General features: G+C 35.2%; 1 protein-coding gene across 1 annotated transcript in view; it reads right to left on the bottom strand.

The window, feature by feature from the left end:
- Positions 1-20,301, bottom strand: part of OTOGL (otogelin like) — a 147,461-nt gene that overhangs the window by 75,160 nt on the left and 52,000 nt on the right. The window contains exons 20-26 of the mRNA XM_089921078.1: positions 19,028-19,193; positions 18,184-18,258; positions 16,902-16,954; positions 15,136-15,298; positions 10,988-11,095; positions 10,103-10,241; positions 694-828 (exon numbers count right to left, since the gene is read on the bottom strand). Of these exons, the coding sequence (XP_089777204.1) occupies positions 694-828; positions 10,103-10,241; positions 10,988-11,095; positions 15,136-15,298; positions 16,902-16,954; positions 18,184-18,258; positions 19,028-19,193 (839 nt within the window). The remainder of the gene's footprint in view (positions 1-693; positions 829-10,102; positions 10,242-10,987; positions 11,096-15,135; positions 15,299-16,901; positions 16,955-18,183; positions 18,259-19,027; positions 19,194-20,301) is intronic.

The raw sequence follows: 20,301 nt of genomic DNA, 5'->3' as shown, positions 1-20,301 counted from the left end.
GTTGGGAACCACTGCCACCACACAAGTAATTTCACTAAAGTGTGATGCATGTCCTGACAGGGAGCTTGAGGGCAAGAGGAGGAACTCCTTGAAGGAGATAAGATGAGACTTATCACATAAGAATAAGTTAAATGGAAAGGCTGATCCAGGTAGGAGCAATGACATTCATGAAGAACCAGAGGTGAGAGAAAGAATATAGAGCATTTGAAGAACTGATAAAAGCTCCAACTTCTGGAACACGGGCTTGAAGCAGAAAGCGATGAGAGGTACAGCAGGAGAGGCAGCAATGGCCAGATTGGTGAGGCCGTGTAAGGGCTATGGGAGGTCACTTGAAAGCTTTGAAGCACTAAGGTGTCAGGAGATTACATTTCCATTTTAGGAAAACCACTCTGGCTGCAGCGTGGCAGGATGGGTCAGAGGGGAAAAACTAAGACAGGAGGCCAGGTGTCTAGCTTGGAGAATGTTGAAGTACTCCAGGTAACAGGTGACAAGGAAAGAATCAGCAAATGGAGAAGTGGAGTATAAACAAAAGAGACAAATCACGTATGATTTACTGAAGCTACATAAAATGACAAAGAAAAAAATTCAAACCTAGTAACCACTTATAAAGAAAAGTACCCCCACAATGTTTCTATTTTATTTTCAGTATCCTCAGGACAAGTTAAAATGATTTAGGAGAAATAATTCACTAACCTGTTTGTAAGGAGTATCATTCAGGTAAATGTCAGTGTCCCCAACTGAAATCAAAACACTTTTAGAACAAACAATATCGTTGTCAAAGCATTTCTTGTTCTGGCCAATGACAGATATATCTGAATCATCTGTACTCTGAAATGTCAAAAATATTATATTAATACAAATGTATATTATATATAACTTTTACTTATTTTTCATTTACAAATCTTAAAGAAGTCCAAGATTTACAATGAATTGTATTGAAATTGAAATACAACTTACCTCTAAAATAAAAATCATTTTGATCTAATAATGTGAAGAATTTAATAAAAGTATACCAAGATAGCTCAATCTTTAAACATTTATCTATAATATCTCCTGTTAAAATGTTGTTCCAACAAGGATTTTTTTCCATTTTATTATTACAGCTCAAATTTATCAACCAGTTTCTTCTTATCAAATACCCAACAAGACATGTCATGTAGGGGAATTTTAAAAGAAATATTTTCATTTTAGACAACATCTTTTGTTTTATTTTAAGCCAGTTTTCTGGCTAAATAATTATTTGCCTACAAGATAAAACTGCAATAAATATAAAACTTTGACATTGCATTAGTAAATAAAATGATGCATATCATTTGAGGGCTTCCTTCCAACTTTACATGCATTGTCTCATTTAATTCTTATGATAATTCTTGAATTATGTATTATCTCCATTTTACAGATCAAGAAACAGAAGTTAAGAAGGATTAAATGAATGTCCAAAGTCACTTAGCGAAATAAGGGCAGAGACAGAGTTCAAAACCCTCTTTTTTAATGCCACTTGCAGAGCAATTAGGAAGAGTTTAGTAACGGTTGAGGAGAAAATTCAGTTGTAGGTTATAGGAAATCCTTAGTTCCAGAGACTATTATTTAGTCCCACACACTCTCAATCTAACCTTTTCACCAGTTACCTCACCCTCACCTTCCTTCAGCCACTCCTCTCTCCATCCACTAAGAACTCTCTCTCTGGAAACAGGGTTTTTAATTTTTATCCCAGTTTAATAGATGGGCTTCAATAGTTCTACAGACTCTGGAATTTCATTGTAAAATGTTGTTTTTGAGTATCTGTATTTTTCTAGGAAGAAAGTCTATGATTTTCATCAAATTTTTGAAGTGGTCCTTTTCACCCCAAAAGTTAAAGCCACACTGCCCTGAGTCCGTCCACTACCTAGTGGAAGGTGGGAATTTCATCAAAAGGAAAGTGACAATTCTCTTTGAACTCAAATTCCAATTTTCAAAGGCTCACATACATTTCCTGAATCCTTTTCATTTTTAGATATATGGGGCAGTGTTTATTTTCAAAGTGAGAAGAGTCCTTAAATGTTTGGAAATCATATAGGTCTTGATGTAAATTCTCCATACTTAGTTTTTTATACCACCAACAATATGAACACTAGCTCAATATAATTCTTGGTTTGGCCAAATTCTTCTTGTCTTATTAGTAATCACTATAACACAGTGCCTAGAGGATAGGTTTTCAATGAATGCTGCTGACAGAGTAATTAATTTGTTCCTCTGTGACCCAATTTTCCTTACTTCATAGGAACCGAGAGCTTTTTCTTCTTCTTAAACAATTGTTTTCCAAAGCATTGCCTAAACTTTGAAAAGGAGAATAATAAGGGTCATCAAGATGATTACGGCATTGTATTACTCAAAAAATAATGCCACACTTTTCTGCCTTTATGAACAATTTTCAAAGAAGAAATATATATATAATTCAGGGTTTTGTTTTCCTCTTCCTCTTGGAAAGAGTTATTTAGATTAAGGGATGTGAAAACCTGGCTGAAAGGATTCCTATTGCCATTACATTTCTATTACTATTAATTAAAGTGACTCAATGTTAGCTTTAGTCTTTATATTAATTCAGAAATGCCAAGAAATATTCTATATTGTATAGTCTGCCTGGTAATATCATGTTCAGAAATGCCAAGAAATATTCTATATTGCATCGTCTGCCTGGTAATATCATGTTATGCTGACAGTAACTTGAAACTATCAAGTCCTAAGAGTCACATTTCTCCAATTTCCGTTTCTAATATATATTTCAAGTTAATATTAGGTTTGGACATAATGCTACAGGGTTGCTAAGCAACACAGTAAGTAACACAAAGCTAGAGGAAAAAGGTCAACAGCAATGTGCCACATAGATTCCTCAAACCCTTTATGCTCAGGTACTGAAAACACTGATAGAGAATATTCTCCCAAGTGATTCCAAAATATAAAATGTCAGCACCTCTCAAGGTAGTATATTATTTTACTTGCTATGTCAGTCTAAGACCTGTCATAGTCCTAGCCCCTTTTAACAGTAACTATCCCACAGAAAGTCCCTGCTGATACAGTAGCCTCAGGCAGCCATGGTTTATGTTCCACAGCTGAATGGCCCCAAAGCAGCACATTCTTTGATGGGCCAAGGGATTTTTTAATGCAGGCAAAAAAAAAAAAAAAAAAAAGACAACTCTAGACAATTAGATTATCTCTCACATCTGAACCAAAAGGAATGGAATGTAAACAAAAGATGGTATACTTATCATTTTTTAAAAGAAATGCTTATTATCTCAACTTTATAATGTATCTTGGGCTTTAATTTGTTCCTTAATTTTACCATTTCCTTTTTCACTTACTTTTATTCCCTTAACATACATTTAAATTCTTATTAGTTAATTCCATCATCTCTTTCATAACTTCTGGAAGGCAGAAAATATTTTTATTTTATGGGGAGTAAATTTTATTCAGAGTGAAATCTTCATCTAATTTTTACATGTTACTTCTTTCTTTCCTTCTTTCTTCTCTCTCTTTCTTTTTTTCCTGAAGTGCCACACCATTGTATAATTACTATGCCATTAATTTGCATTTTACTCTTATTTGACAGAGAAAGCTTTATCTAGCTCTATCTAGATCTTTACATTTGCCTAAATAGGGTGTAATGATTTCCTTTGACTTCTTTTCCTCTCTGTTTTCACTTCCTGTGGATGGATGGACAGATGGATGGGTGGATGGATAAATACATACCTACGTACATACATAAATGCATACAGGGTTTATCCTTCAAGATATTATGAGATTACAAGCAACTAAGAGTTTTATAGAGGAGACAGGCATGAAAATATGGAACTTGTGAGTCCCAGTGTTGTAAGAAGCTCTTGGAGAAAGAAGCCACCAGAGGAGACTGAGGAGTGGTCAAAGACCAGCAGAAGCAGTAGAATTACCTCAGAGAAGACAAAGCAAGAACCACTTCAAAAAAGGAAGATAAAAATTTAAAAGGTTTAATTGGATTTTGCATAGGTCATCATTAACTTTTACAGTGGCAATTTTATATGAATTTTGTGATTTGGTGATTAATAACTCTCCACCACCAGCCTAAGTTTCAAAGGACCCTAAACTGATATCTATGTTTGCACATTCTGTACCTCCACTTCTCAGTATAGGGCCTGACACATAGAAATCACACAAGAAATATTGACATGAAAAATGATGATATGATACAAGGTATAAAAATTTGAGAGCGATGAAATTAGAAGGGTTTTCAGAGACTTAAGGAGAGCACCAAACATTTGAGCTATCAACTGAACAGAATGTTGAAAAACCTAATCTAGAACAAGTTACAGGAAGAAACCTAGCAGTGACAGGGGCCTGTCATAGATAATGGAAGTAGAGTTTGGCTCTGAAATCCGGGAGTTGGAATATTAAATTTACCACTTTTGCCGAAAACATCCAGTGTCCTCTCTTCTTTGAGCTTATAGCAAGTCAAGTTGCTGTTTGGTTTCTCAACTCTTTTTACTCTTAAAAAAGTCTTACCTCAGGAAATACAATTATGAACTTTGTCCTAGATTTGCTTCAACACACTTAAAAAATAATGTGCTATATTCCTTGTGCTATTTAAAGTATAGCATAAACAGCCTCCAAAATGAATAAAATATCAGAGAACTTGAATTTTTAAAGTTCTTTTTTTTTTTTTTTTTTTTTTGCGGTACACGTGCCTCTCACTGCTGGGGACTCTCCCGTTGCTGAGCACAGGCTCCAGGCGCGCAGGCCCAGTGGCCATGGCCCACGGGCCCAGCCGCTCCGCGGCGTGTGGGATTCTCCCGGACCGGGGCACGAACCCGCGTCCCCTGCCTCGGCAGGCGGACTCTCAACCAATGAGCCACCAGGGAAGCTCGAATTTTTAAAGTTTGATAAACATCAACAAAGATAGGGTAAGTATTCGCTGGAATCAGATTACATTTAAAACTCCACAATCCAGGGACTTCCCTGGTGGTCCAGTGGTTAAGATTTTGCCTTTCAATGCAGAGGGTGCAGGTTTGATCCCTAGTCAGGGAGCTAAGACCACACATGCCTTGTGGACAAAAAAAAACATAAAACAGAAGCGATATTGTAACAAATTCAGTGAAGACTTTAAAAATGGTCCACATTAAAAAACAAAAAGGCTCCACAATCCAGAGATTAAAAAGAAAAAAAAAACCTTTACAATTCCTTCAATATGTCAGAGTCAAGTAACATTATACTTTCAAGATAAAGCTGAGTAAGTATTAATTTTTTAAAGTCCCATTGGCAAATAAAAGGGAAATTTTTATGAATTTGATTACTAGATCCTTCACAGGGCCCAAAAAAATAAATGATAAGTTTTACCAGATAAAAATGCATTACAAATGACAAAGTCTGGAATTTGTAATCAAGACAGGGAGGAAAGAGAGCTGCTTGACAAGGAAGAAGGAATTAAATATGATATTCACAGAAGTGGTTCTTGTCTATGAAAAAGCAGCAAGTAAATGAATGATGCTGGCAGCCATTCTATCCTTCTCAAAGGAAACGCTGATTCTTAAAAAATAAATTAATTAATTAAAATTGCAGCAGAAAATCTCCAAGTGTTGAGAAATTTACTATCTGGAATGATAATATTTCAAAACCATGACTATTAGGTTTCATTGGTTAATCACTAATTTGTCTTTGGTATGAAATAATTACTCCATGGTCAAATAAAATATTTCTTGGCTTATCAAGTATATGTTGGTCATGCTGGAGAGGGTGTGGAGAAAAGGGAACCCTCTTGCACTGTTGGTGGGAATGTAAATTGTTACAGCCACTATGGAGAACAGTATGGAGTTTCCTTAAAAAACTAAAAATAGAACTACCATACAACCCAGCAATCCCACTACTGGGCATATACCCTGAGAAAACCATAATTCAAAAAGAGTCATGTACCACAACGTTCATTGCAGCTCTATTTACAATAGCAAGGGCATGGAAGCAAACTAAGTGTCCATCAACAGATGAATGGATAAAGAAGATGTGGCACATATATATACAATGGAATATTACTCAGCCATAAAAAAGAAACGAAATTGAGTTATCTGTAGTGAGGTGGATGGACCTAGAGTCTGTCATACAGAGTGAAGTAAGTCAGAAAGAGAAAAATGAATACCGTATGCTAACACATATATATGGAATCTAAAAAAAAAAAAAAATGGTTCTGAAGAACCTAGGGGCAGGACAGGAATAAAGATGCAGACATAGAGAATGGACTTGAGGACACGGGGAGGGGGAAGGGTAAGCTGGGACAAAGTGAGAGAGTGGCATGGACTTATATACACTACCAAATGTAAAATAGATAGCTAGTGGGAAGCAGCTGCATAGCACAGGGAGATCAGTTCCGTGCTTCGTGACCACCTAGAGGGGTGAGATAGTGAGGGTGGGAGGGAGATGAAAGAGGGAGGAGATATGGGGATATATGTATATGTATAACTGATTCACTTTGTTATACAGCAGAAACTAACACACCATTGTAAAGCAATTATACTCCAATAAAGGTGTTAAAAAAAAAGGCATATACAATTCTAAAACTTGAAGCTTTAGACTTTTAATATTCTTTATATCTTATTTTTACCACATGAACCCTAATGACAGATCTTAACCCAGATATTTAATTAGGTACTCAAATGTTGGAATAACATTTCCTGTAACATGTCTTTTCATATACAGGTTTGCATGTCTCATTAAAATCTGAGACTGAACATTATGTACGCATTTTTACAGAAGGATATAGTAGAAAATTAAAGTGATGATAGGAAATCAGGTTTATAAAATCTAAAAGCCAAACCTTAATGGCTCTTGCCTGCTAAATAAAATGGCACTGTTATATTGCAGCACAAATTAAAAAAGACTGCTACCATCATTCAGGATCAAACAGAAGAAGATACTTTCATTTTGTCAGGAATCAGAGTTGAGACAAATATTCTACTTTCTGCACAATCACTTTTCTGTACACTTGAAGCTAACACAACATTGTAAATTAACTATGCTTCAATTAAAAAAGAACAATAATTGTTTGAAAATTCAGTGGTAAATACTATGATTTCTCTACTGCAAAGACAAATGAGGAGTTAAGGAAAAGCCAGGTAGATCAAATAAGTAGTTGCTAAGAGTCCACCAAATGCCCAGCATTTTGCAAAATGACTGGGGGGAGGAAAAAAGAAATGTAGGTCCTGAGCCTTGTTTCAAAACTTCAGAATTTTCTTGCAAAATTCTATCTTAATAAATAGAGAAGGCGTGTTTTTGTTAACACAGCTTACATTTAACAGGCCCTAAAAATTGTTTATTAAATGAATGAAATGATAATGCATGAACAAAGACCATTGTCACACATTGGAAAATGTTTGCAAAGACGGTGATACATGAACAAGGTTTAAAATGTTTTTAGTAAATACTTGTAAATAATTTTTTCCCTACACAAAATGAAAACAAAGTTTGGCAGAATTTTTGTTTTGCTACTTAAAATGAAAGCATAAAAAGCATCATTAATTAACCTCAATGACATATCCAATGGGAACATGTCATGTTTGATACAATATTGTCAATGATACTTTGTTTTTTCTAGATGTGACAAAGTTTACTATTCAGAAGAAGAGAATTTCAAAAATAGTTAAAATTCATTTTTTAAAGAAGAGAATGCTTTACATCTGCTATTCAAAGAGTGGACTATGGACATGAAACATCAGGGTAGTTTATTAAAAATTGCGGAATCCAAGATACTGCTCCAAACACATAAAATCAGAATCTATATTGTAACAAGATTTCCAGGTGATGTGCATACATACTAAAGTTTAAGAAGCACTGTTCTACATACTTCATGTTAAAGGCATGTTATGAGTTTATAACAAAGATTACTAATTAAGTGTAAGCTTGTGATTTCTACCCCCTAAAAAAATGGTTAAAAAACTGAGCAAGTAATTTTTCAGCTCTTATAGTACAACCATAATTGTGTTAGCCCTTATGAGGAACCCAAAAGCAGTATAACGCAGAGCTCTGATATAAAATGATACACAATCTAATTGAGCACACATAAAATAATCAGAATATAATGGGCTGCTTACTTTTGACATGATGACTATTAAATACAATAGGATGTGGAAGAACAGAACAGATAAATGTGAACTAGAAAAGTTATTTTGAGGGAGTAGAGGCAATCAGGTACAGGAAAATACCCTGAGAAAAGACATAAAGGAGGAGTGGAGCTAACTGAGACCCTTGAAAGATTATCAAAGGGTCTCAAGGGAAGTTTGATTTTATGGAAGCTGGTAATTGGGAGTCAACCGTAGTTCTTAGAAAGCAATGACATGATAGCAATGTGAGTCTTAGAAAGATTAACAGAATGAAAAAAGTGTATTATTATAGGGATGAACTTGAGTCAGAAGAGCCTAGAAGTTGAAGGTCAGAGCTGTCCATGTCAATTTGGAACTCATCAGCTTGTAGATGAGGTTGAGATTGTAGAGAGGGATGATCATACCAAGCATTAGGAGAAAAGGGCAGAGAGCCAAGAACAGACATCCAGTTCAGTCAACATTCAGTGGACAACTATGTTCCCAGCACAATGCTCTACACTGGTAAAACAATGGTGACTAAGGTTTGGTCCTTGCCCTGAAGGAGCCAACTCAGTCATCTATGGTCTGGGACTTATGCTAAAAGAAAAGGCAACAAAGAGACAATGGAGAAATCAGAAGAGACACTGAAGGGCTCCAACAGCATAATATCTAGAAAGTCAAAGGAAGAGGGATCTTAAGGAATGTCAGAGACACCTAAATATCAAGAGAAGTAAGGATTTGGTATAAAATCAGTCTGATGCATTTTGAGAAAAAAAGTATCTGTTTATGTATTCAAATCTCTAAATTGTTATTTACTTTTCCAAGCTTCTCAATTTACAACCTAAACTTCAGGGGACAAGAAAATTCTCATGTAAAATTGTTTGCTAAATAAGCCTTGTTCTAAGAGGACAAATACTCATAGAATGTATATGTATCACTGTGCTTTTCCTATGCTCCAAATAGTATCAAAACCACACACACACACACACACACAAACACACACACTATAGGCAACACACACACACACACACACACACAAACACACACACTATAGGCAACCCCTATAGGCAACTTGTCATCTTCTATAATTATCTCACTGCCAAATCCATTCCCAGGGATTTATTCTTTAAGAAACTTAAAATTGTTCATAAAGAAGGCTAAAAATAGCACTGAAAGGGAAACTCAGTGGTTTCCATTGAGGCTATAGATTTTACTGTTTGTTTTTTATTTAATATAACTAATACAAAATGGGAATATGTCTACTTTCTTGACATATGCTTAAAGAACAGGATCATACATGAAGCTCTAAAAACATAAAAGCCTTACCCAGAAAAAAACACAAATTCAAGATAATCACGTTACCTTGCTGGAGAAAAAGATGTTATTTTGCTTATTTTTGTGCAACTTCTTCCTAAAGCTTACATTTTTCATTTAGAAATTTAATTCTGGGATCAATGATATCTAAATAAAATTTAGGGTTACAGAAAATCCGAATGCATTAAAGATATGAGAAATTTTAAGGATTTTATCAGATATACAGAGCCCAGGGTTTACCAAAGCATATCATCAAAATAGCATGTCTAGAATTGAGAACCATGTCGTTTTGATTGCTACAACTATAAACAATATGTGGTCCAAAACATGATTTAATGTCTTATATTTGTATTCACCAAACTAAACCAATAAAAATAAAAATGGCAGACATTTATTAAGCAGTTACTAAATAGCAAGCACCCTCTGAAAGTTACATATATTTATTTCATTCAATCCTAAGAACTACCCCAGGAGATAGGTACAATTATTATCCTCGTTTTACAAATGAGAAAACAGAGGCACAGAAAGTTTACGAATTAGCCCATTACTTATACATAATAAAACTTTACAGTGAGTCAAGGAAATTAATTTTAAATTGCTATAACTTTTATAGGTTTTACTAATGATACATGGATTTGATATGCCATGGTCCACCATACTTGTTTTTTACATTGTATTTACATAATTGTAAGTAAAAGGAAGTAATTGTGACATACCTTTATCAAAAATACCTGGCAATCACTGATATAATCATATTCCAGTCCATCAAAAGAATGATAATGACGGTCCCCATATATTGTGCACACTGCTGGGCATGGATAATATGTGCAGTTGAACATTCCTCGTCGACAAACACTATTAGAAAATAATACAAACACTGTTACCTTTCTAAGAAACCTGGCTCTAATTAATATTTTTCAAGCAGCATAAATATTGGAAGGTTTGTATTCAAAAGCATTCACTGAGCCAATAGCCCTTGTAAATATGGCCAATTCGTTCTGATAACATTTTATTACAATGATAGATAAGGCATATATTTACCACTTTGTCTAAATAAATTATCAGACATCACAGCCAATCCTGGAAATTGTGCCTGGGTCACACAGAAAACAGGTGATGGAATGAAAAATTAAACATACGCCTGCTGGTGGCTAAAAGACCACAATGCCATCTCATCTACTGGAGTCCATTTAAATACCTTAGACAGGACTTGTTCATGAACTTAGAATTTTTATCCACATTTCAAGGAAACTGTATTTCAATTTTACTTTATGGCTTATTTCCAAACAGAAAACTTTCCATCAAATGTGACCTTCTCTTTGGAACACTCATCACTTTCTTATAAACTTGAGATATGTTTTTCCTATTAAATTTTCAAATTGTCATAGTTCATTTTTTTCTCCTGGGTTGAACAAATAGGAGTAAAAATAATGATCTCCCTGAAGGTAGTAGCTCCCAACCAACTCCTGAAAGCCTTTAAAATCTTATTTACTCAGACCTGGTTTGCTTTTTTGCTGAAATCAGTCACATTAAGTAAATACAAGATGACTGAAACTAATACAATTTCTTAGGAAAATTGTGAAATAAACAGATCTCATTACCAGGTATAACATGGTGTAGCAATCACTTCTCCTGAGAGGTACTCCCAATCTTTCCAGATACACGGACAGCTTTCAGGAACATAACACTTTCCTTTGTGCTCTGCCATTCTTTCAAGTGAAGAAGTAAATGCTATTTAATATAAACTACTAATTTCAGTTTTTTAAAAAATCAGCAATCTTGTCATATTCAAAACCATCTATATTTGTTACAGCTGTCGTAAGAATGTTCTATCTGACATATGGAGGGATCGAATCCAGTCTTTCTCCCCTATTTTACACACAGTACCTTTCACATCACAGAAATAAATAAATGCCAGGCAAATGACTGGATGCAAAATTTTAAACTTTCTGTTATCACTTAGTACAATAAAAGGGAGACAGAAGCCTAAATTTCCGGGTAAAGTGAGATATTCTGAAAAAACAATTAAAGAGGAAGTAAGTCTCCCTTTCTTTAATATTTGCTACTTGATAGAAGAGTCTGTGAGTCTAAGAATTTTTTTACAAAATAGTGAAGTATGAGCTGGATAACATTTTCTATTACAGGATAGAGAGAGTAATCAAAAGCTTCTTTTGTTAGTGCTTAAAGTTAAGAACCATGAGACTTTAGGTGTGTCTTGAATAAGAAACCATTATATCGAGTGTTTCACATTTTATTATTAACTTATCAGGTTTTGAATGTTGGTTTCTTCAAAGTGTAATTTCCTTCATGAAAGATTACCCCATAAGAAAGTATCTTAAAATACCTCTGAATACAAAAATTAAAACAAAATCATTATTCATAATCTCAAGGAAAAATCAATTTGGGTGTATTATCAAAATATTTTGATATGAAGATAAAATAAATACATATTATATATAATAAATATTTCAATACCCTTAATATAAATATGTACATATATTTTTCAATATTCCTAAAATCTTTTCTCAAAAATAGCTTCCATAAATAATAAAATGCTAATAAATAATACATACAATAATTTAAATATATAATAGTATAACTATAATATAATAAAAGAAATTAAAATAATAAATAATGGATAATAAAATAGTAATAGCAACATTCAAATCTAGCTAGTAAAAATAGATAAAATACATAGTTCTTTTCTGAACTTGCTTTAAAATGTGAGAATTCCATGTTGTCAAAATTAACATAGAAGTCAGGATTCCTGACTTCTTGCCTCTTCTCTAAAATAGAAATAATCACATATGTTCCTTTAGTGCTCTGCTTCCTCGCTCATAGTTTATCTAATGTGTATGTTATCCATTTGACTTTAAGTTTCACTCCGGAAGACCATGAATATCTTGTTAATGGTTGTGTTTCAATGCCTAGCACATAGCAGACACTCAATTGTTGAGTAAAGGTGAAGAAATGAAACTATTTATATAAATGATGCATCAGCTCATTCAGATTTCTTTCTTTCAGACAACAGTGCCCTAGAGTCCATAATTTCTCCCCTCAACCTTTCCAAACTTCTAGCCATTTTCCCTGAGCATTGCATCTCTCTTCTGCCTAGAAAACTAAAAGATTTTTTTCTCATCACTCAAGACTCAATTTAGTGCAATCTTTTATGTACCACACTCCCTATATATAGCAATCTGTACAAACCTTTACTGGAGGATTTACCACAATGAACTGCAAGTAATTCATTAAACGTCTTACAGAGAAAATAAGAACAATAACAAAAACTAGTATTTTTGAGTGTTAACTATGGCCCAGCCACTGTTCCACCCACTTTAAATACATCACTGACTCATCTAATCCTAGTGACAATTCCATAAGGTAGATTCTATTGTTATCTTATATATATTTATTTTAGCACCATCATCCCTGTGTCTTAACACAATGTCCCAGATATTAGGTGCTTCATTAACATTGGCTGCTGAATTGTTTAGATAAGGGATGCCTCACGGAAATGAACCACAATTCTTTTTTTTTCAATTCTCATTTCTTTTATTTTTTAAAATATTATTCATATGTTTAATTTTTAAATGAAGTATAGTTAATTTATAATATTATATTAGCTTCTGGTGTACAGTATAGTGATTCAGTATTTTTACAGATTATACTCCATTAAATGTTGTAAGCACAATTCTTAAATAACCAGCCAAATTAGTGGTTTTAAATGGTTACACTGATGACTGATGAGTTTTTCATAACTAATCAAAACTGGAAGAAGGAAGAAGAGAGCTGTAAATCACTGTGAATTGTCTGCTTTAAGCAGGTTTGGGAAGTGGAGTTAATAATAAAATAAACATTTACTGAGCACCTACCATATGACTAGTGTGCTGCATATACTCAACCATCTATGAAGTAGATATTATTACACCCGTTTTAAAAAGATAAAGTTGAGACTCCAAGTGGTTAAGATTTGTCCCGAGGTACTTTACCTAATAAGAAAGAGGGCCAACATTTTAACCCATTTCTATATGACTCTTTCCACTATATGACTTTCCATTTCCTTAATCCACAGTGATTTCTGAGCTAAGGTATGTGGTCCATTTGTAGTCGATGAACTGCTGGCACTATAAGGAGCCCCATGAAAACAAGTGACACCAGGCTTATTGTCCTAAAATAAGTCAGCCAAGGTCATGTGGAAGTCAGTACAAATCATACTACCAAAAACAACTTTATAATAGAAAGTTCCATGTAACAAAATTATTTCCAAACAGTGAGAGGCCTCTTAGTCAATTCCAACTATACTTATTTCAATAAAATAAGAGAAGGTGGGAGGAAATTACTTTAAGTTTTTGTAATAAAATTTGACCAGTAAATTAATAAATCACTGTTGAACTAAAAGTCAAAGGTGACAGCAAATAGATATTTTTTTAAATAATAGCATCAACCACAAGCACATGAAACAAAATTAGGATGTAGATTTATTTAATCAGCCATGCAACCCTGAGTCATAATCAAATCAAACAAATCCAGCAATGTTGTAGGGTTCAGTTATTTTACTATAATAAAGGTTTTATTTCCCTTGTCCTTTTTACTAAAATGTCTTCCTTGCTCAGCTGCTGTATGACCTGATTTCTACCTGCCTTTATTTTCCCAGGCAAGGCCTTGTTCTTTCACACTCCTTCTATGTCCTTTCTTTCTAAAGAGATTGATACAGTCCCATTACTTGGCTCTTCAGCCTATTCCAGATGGGGACCATTTAGACAAATGTGACTCTCCTGGGAAACAGACCACAAAACCTCTCTCTTCTTTGCTCCCGGTTTATATGAATAGAGCCCAGGAATCGCTTTGTGTGAGTACGTTCATCGAGAAAGAATAGGTGACCTCTTTGCCTTAGGTGGCCCTCCCTCTGTGCACTGCCTCTATTCACTACCAGAAGAAGGAAGGCCAGTGAGGCCACATTCCACGTGTGCCTGCAAAGAAGCAAATAGCCACCAGATTCTGTATTTACCTTCCATGTATACTAGGCATTTCTGCTACTAAAGAAAATTTACAAAGATAAGAGTAAATTATGCTGCCATAAAGTAGTGGCCCATACTTATTGAGTGTATACACACACACACACACACACCACATTTCACAATGCCTAACTGAGAGTTTAAAGGAACTTGCAGAAAAATCATGCAGCTGATATCGTCAGGGCTGGGATTTGAAACAGGTGTGTCTGAAGCCAGAGCTCCCACTGTTAGCCACTGCCCTAAGTAGCCTCAACACACCATTTTCTGTAACATCCGTTAGGTAGATCAGTTGGCATCAATAATATAACTTAAAATCAACAACAGTAACAGCACAACAGAGTATACAAAAGATATGTACTTCAAGTGTTTTGAATACAGAGTGGCTCACTATCATTTTCCCAAAATTGCAGCTGAATCAGGAGGTAAATGCCAAGTCCATCCTGAAATGAGTTCTCTCCTCGATTCACTGCATTACTTTAATTATATTGTATAATAACATATTGTGACATTATTTAGTCATGTGTTATATGTGATATGCATCTCACACAAAACATATGTGATATGTTCCATGAGCACAGAAAAATAATTACAACAGTAATTATCAACTTTGAGTTGGTACCAACTCAAAGTGAACCACTAGTCAGAACACAATTTTGGCTATTCCTATAAATAATGTTTTTAAGTGCTCTTGTGTTTTCTATCAAATTCTAAACGTTCAAGAAAAAGAGGCTTACCCTGGAGCACAAACACAGCCACTTATGCAGGGTGATGATGGGGCACAAGTGAAGTTCATAGCCAGGTTTGCACATGTGGTTTCACAATTTACACCACCAGCTGGTAATTCAGGGTCAGGAAACCTACAGTCGAAATACTGTTTTCCCTCGGGGCAGATGTGAACTTCAGGGACAAGGCACAGATAAAATACCCTTAACTTTGTATTTGCTCTATACATTTAATCTTATTGACATGCGTTTGTCATCAAAACACAATTCACCATAGAATACAGTATATTTAACAGTAATAACTGATCTTACTCTGTGATGTTTGGTTCATGAGCTTACAAGCATTCCCTAGACAGATTTCCTTTAATCACCTAAATTTCCAAAATCTATTTTGAGTTTGAAAACTTTAGCTGCCTTCCATAAAGCAGTAACTAAACAACTAGTATATAATTTTCTGAGATCAAGAACCAGGGTATTTTGATTAATCCAAACATACATTATCAATTTTTGAGGACGGACAGTACAGTATATTTAAACTTTACAAAGTTGTATGTTTACAACAAACACATGATACTTTTAGATCTTGCTTCACCTCTGAGTCATTATTTACATTAGTCCTCACTATAGTGTAGAAGTGCAGAAAATGGACATAATTACAGGCAGGCTAGGGCTTACATATTGCTCCAGAAACTTTTGAGCTCAGAAGGATTAAATAACACCCCTTATCTGGGGCCAAAAGGAATCTTGGGGATTCCTCTGTGAGAAGTCTGGCCACCTGGGCATCCTTCTCTTCAATGCTGAGCCACCCTGACGCAAATGGGGCAAGGCAGGGAGGGCCTAGTAGCTACTGAATATGTGTGTGGTCCATGAACATACACTGTAAAGAAGCCCTAGACAGCCTGAATCCTCATAAATTGAATCTAGGGCATATAATTTAAAGCTAATTTATAAAATATATTACATAATTGTGCAAATAAATAACAAAGCAATAGCTCACAGTTAGTTTTAGCAGCCTACGCTCTTCCTGCCCATTAAAATCAACAAAAGGTAGTTTTGTTTAGTATTTGCCTAGAATTTCTCCACAGTGACCAAAAATTTGAGGCTTTTTGTGTGGTGAAAATAAGTAATATAAAGGGTCTCCTAATATATAAGATCTTCAGGAATGATATGCAATCATAAGGTGATATTGTCAAGAGAGATGGCAGTCGATGTCATTTTACATGCCATTTCTAATTGACGGCCGCTAGTACTAAATCTTTGCTACTTATAATGTAGCCCAGGACCCAGTAGCATTAGCATCACTTCAGCCATCAACAGAAATGTTGCAGGCATCACCCCTGACCTACTGAATCAGAATCAGCATTTTAGCAAGATCCCCAGGTGACTGTATGTACATTAGAATCTGCTGGTCTGGAGTAGGGTTTCCTAACTGCTGTTGCACAAGTGAGTTCTGACAGGTGTCTGGATACATATCCCTAAAGCCTTTGGGGCACCTGGGGTGGTGCTGGGATAGGCAGCATCAAGGCAGCATCCCTGGGTTGATCAGCTCTGCCCCTAAGCAGCCTTATATGTCCACCCCACACTGTCCTACAAATATTATAATTCCGAATGTGAAAAAAGTTAGGAAGCGCCAGAGTACCATGTTGAGAAACATTCTAAGGCTATTCCTCCATGCACATTGGCAAGGAGGGCTGTGACGGATTAATAACTTCTGCCCTAAGAGCAGGAGCAGTACTAGAGGCACATTCTCTTTAAGGAAAAATCTATCTAGATCTTACCAGCAGAGGGTGTTGCTAATTCATCACATTTCACAGTCCCATTTGAACACTGGCTGGTAGAAGTAAACAAATAGTTAATTCACGAAACCAAACCTCAAGTTTTTTCTGTATTTCAAAAACAATATAACATGCAAGAATTGACAAATACGATTTTTCCTTTTAACAAATAAGTTATTGGTGTAGGTCCAATTCGAAGAGAGCTATTTCAGTTCAACACATTTTTATCAAACGCTCATATATGTGTGGGGCACTGTGACAGGCATGGGGAATTCAAAGACCAAAATTCATAGTCTTTAGCCAAGTGCCTACTATATTCTAGTAGGAGAGAAAGACATACAAATAAATAATTTAGCCAGTGTGACATGCAACATAGAAACGTTTAAGACATAGAAGTAAAGCATCAAAAAATGTTTAAAAATCTGTTAGCAATTGACATCAGGGCAGTCAAAGAAGATAAAGTCGGGAAAATTTTGAAGAAGGCATGAAGGTTACGATATAGATTAAAGTAGGAAGGCTGTCACACTGACTGGAGATGTAGTACAAAGCCATGTGGGGGTAGGACAGCTTTCCATGGGACAGAGTGCCATGTGGGAAGTGACAGGGGATGCAGATGGCAAAGAGTCAAAGGCCAGCCTGCTATTAAGACACTAAGAATTTATCCGTGAAGTGAGTCACTAAAGACCTTAAACACAGATGTGATATGGTTGGTTTGAATTCTAGAAAAGTCATTCTGGCAGCAGTGTGGAAGATAGAGTGAAGTCCAATCTTGCAACCTGAGTTCGAAAGTCAGGGCATAAGGCAAAAACCAAATTCTGGCAATGTGAATCTTGAAAATCCCTTAAGAAGATATCATGATAAGGAAAAACACACCAGTTCTCAATAAGCCAGTGGATAAACCACAAAACTAAAACCCCTCAGTAACTTACAGTATTTGAACACTCATCTCATCCTTAACTTTTATTTGAGAATCAAACTGATCAAAGGCCTTTCATTTCACTATTTGAAACTTCAATTCATAGCTCTTTTCTGCAGTTATGAGCACAAGACTTAGGCACTCCATGTTGAAATATAATATATACATGTGGTTATATATATATATATATATATATATATATTAGGGTTTAATATATATAAATGTAATATATATGGTTTAAAAGTGTATATATTAAGGTTATCTGTATTTTTCAAATTATAGGTGTCATATTTCAACTTATGGTTTTGGTTAAGAAGTTATATGATTACATGTTATTTGTTAAGAACAATCACCATCACTGAAATCTACCATAAGCCTGAGAGCGTTGGGATGAGCTCCCCAGGTTGGTAAATGCTGCCTCTGTAATGACACCGACAGTGAAATCTGCAAGGAAAAGAAAGGGTTAAATTAACAAAATAGGATATAAATTTTTAAAAAAACACTGAAATTCAAGCAGACCATATGCTCTGTACTGGTAATTTTTATGCACAGTCTAACAATGACATTACTCCATGAGATCCCATGCAATTCTGTTATACAAATGTGAAGCCTTGTGCAGCTCTAGATTTTGTTTTCTAAATTCAAGCTCTGTATTGTTTTAGTGACAGAACAGGCTGTGTTGTTTTTGTCACCAAATAAAAAGTCCCTGAAGGCACTTCAGAGAAACACAACTGGTATATCATTTAGCCTTATGTAGACAACAAAAGTCTTAATGTCATATGAGATTTGAGAAATTTCTGAGCGCTGAGAGACATTAAAATCCTGCTACTAAAATCTGCCACATGACTGTGAAACATAAACCTTGCTATCATTATTGATATGGCAAAAGCAAGTGGGAATAAACTTCAGGATTAACCATCAGATTCCTTAGCTCTTTCTATAGAGATTTTGTGAACACATACAGGGTTAACAAATAAACAAATAAAGGTAAAGACATTAAGAACTATTACAGAAACAACTCACAAGCAGATCTTTGCATATACGCACACTTATTTCATGGAAAAAGTGACTGTTTAATAGTGGAAAAAATTTATGGTGCTGAGTCAATTAGATAAAAAACAGAAAGAAAGGAAAGAGGCATGATAGCCCATTTATCCTGTAAGGGAGAAAAGAGATAAAAACTGGACGCTGTCAACCCACTCCTGTGACGTACATGGGCACACAAAAGCTAAGTGTGTCTTCATAGTATTTGCCTTCGGGACAGTTGCAGCCTTCAGCACAGTCATCAGGACACTGTTCTGGGGAAGAGAGAGAGATGCAGGAGCGGCGACAGAAGGAGGAGCAGTGATGGTACATCATGCCTTTCTGGCACACCACCCCTGAGGACGAAGAAGCATCAGTTGAGAAAGATCTCCACAGGGCTGAGAAGCATTTTATGCTGGGTTATAAGTCTATGATAGACATAAATCATGAAAAAAGAAGATATCTTACATCAATAAACCTAGAACATTACAGAATCCTATATCATAAATAAATAAATAAAATAATTCTTTGCCTCAGTGTAACAGAAGAACAAAATTTCTGTGTGAAATATATTTAAGGGTGACATTCCATAACATTCTTTAACAGTCTGTGCTATAATTTTTTAAAAATATTTTTAAGCCATTTTATCCGTCTAAATAAACTTCCCTTCCTCACATTTTAAACTGATTTACTGCTATACTGACACCACCTTCTTCTTTGACATTATTTAACCCTAAGTAAACTTTTAGTCCTCTACAAATAGCACAAAACTTGACTTTATCAATCTGTACTCACAGCTCCTGTTTTTGCCTTTTTAATCATGTTTGCACTTTGGGCTAAAGCCTCCAATTTCTTTTTAGAACAAACTGAACTGATTACAGTAGGCAAACTAAAATAATCTAGAAACACACTTCTACAAACAAAAATGCTGGATAAAACACAACTGAAATAATGTTAACTGTATAATTGATATTGTGAGAAAAAAATGGAGGTGGAGGGTAACTTCTCCATACGCCAGAAGTAAAGAGAGAAATAAAATTCAGAACTTTAAGCAGAGGAAGGGAGGATGGGTCCCAGGAATCTTGGACCTGATATTTAACTCTTAAGGAAATGGAAAATGAAAGTTGGTCCTTTTCAGGGCGAGGAATTGGGAGACGCTTAACTTGGACCTCCAAAACAATCTCCATCGTCAGTTGAAAAGATGGACTACAGCAGAGGTCAGCAAACTTTTTTTGTAAAGAGCTAAATAGTAAATAGTTTCAACTTTTCTGGCCATACAGTCTCTGTCACAACTGCTCAACTCTACCCTTGTAGCTCAAAAGCAGTCATAGACAATATGCAAACATATGGGCAGTAAACTTTATTTTCAAAAACACGGGAAGCCCAAGGGTGTAATTTGCCAGCTTCTGGACTAGAAGAAATCTGCTCATAGTACAGGGAGATGCCAGGAAAGCTTCTCTAACT

This window comes from Delphinapterus leucas, chromosome 11, assembly GCF_059928025.1.
Source record: "Delphinapterus leucas isolate spDelLeu-1000000601 "Yukka" chromosome 11, BTC_Dleu_Yukka2, whole genome shotgun sequence".
NCBI lineage: Eukaryota > Metazoa > Chordata > Mammalia > Artiodactyla > Monodontidae > Delphinapterus > Delphinapterus leucas.
The sequence above is the reverse complement of the archived record's forward strand: the minus strand, read 5'-3'. Positions and strand labels throughout refer to the sequence as shown.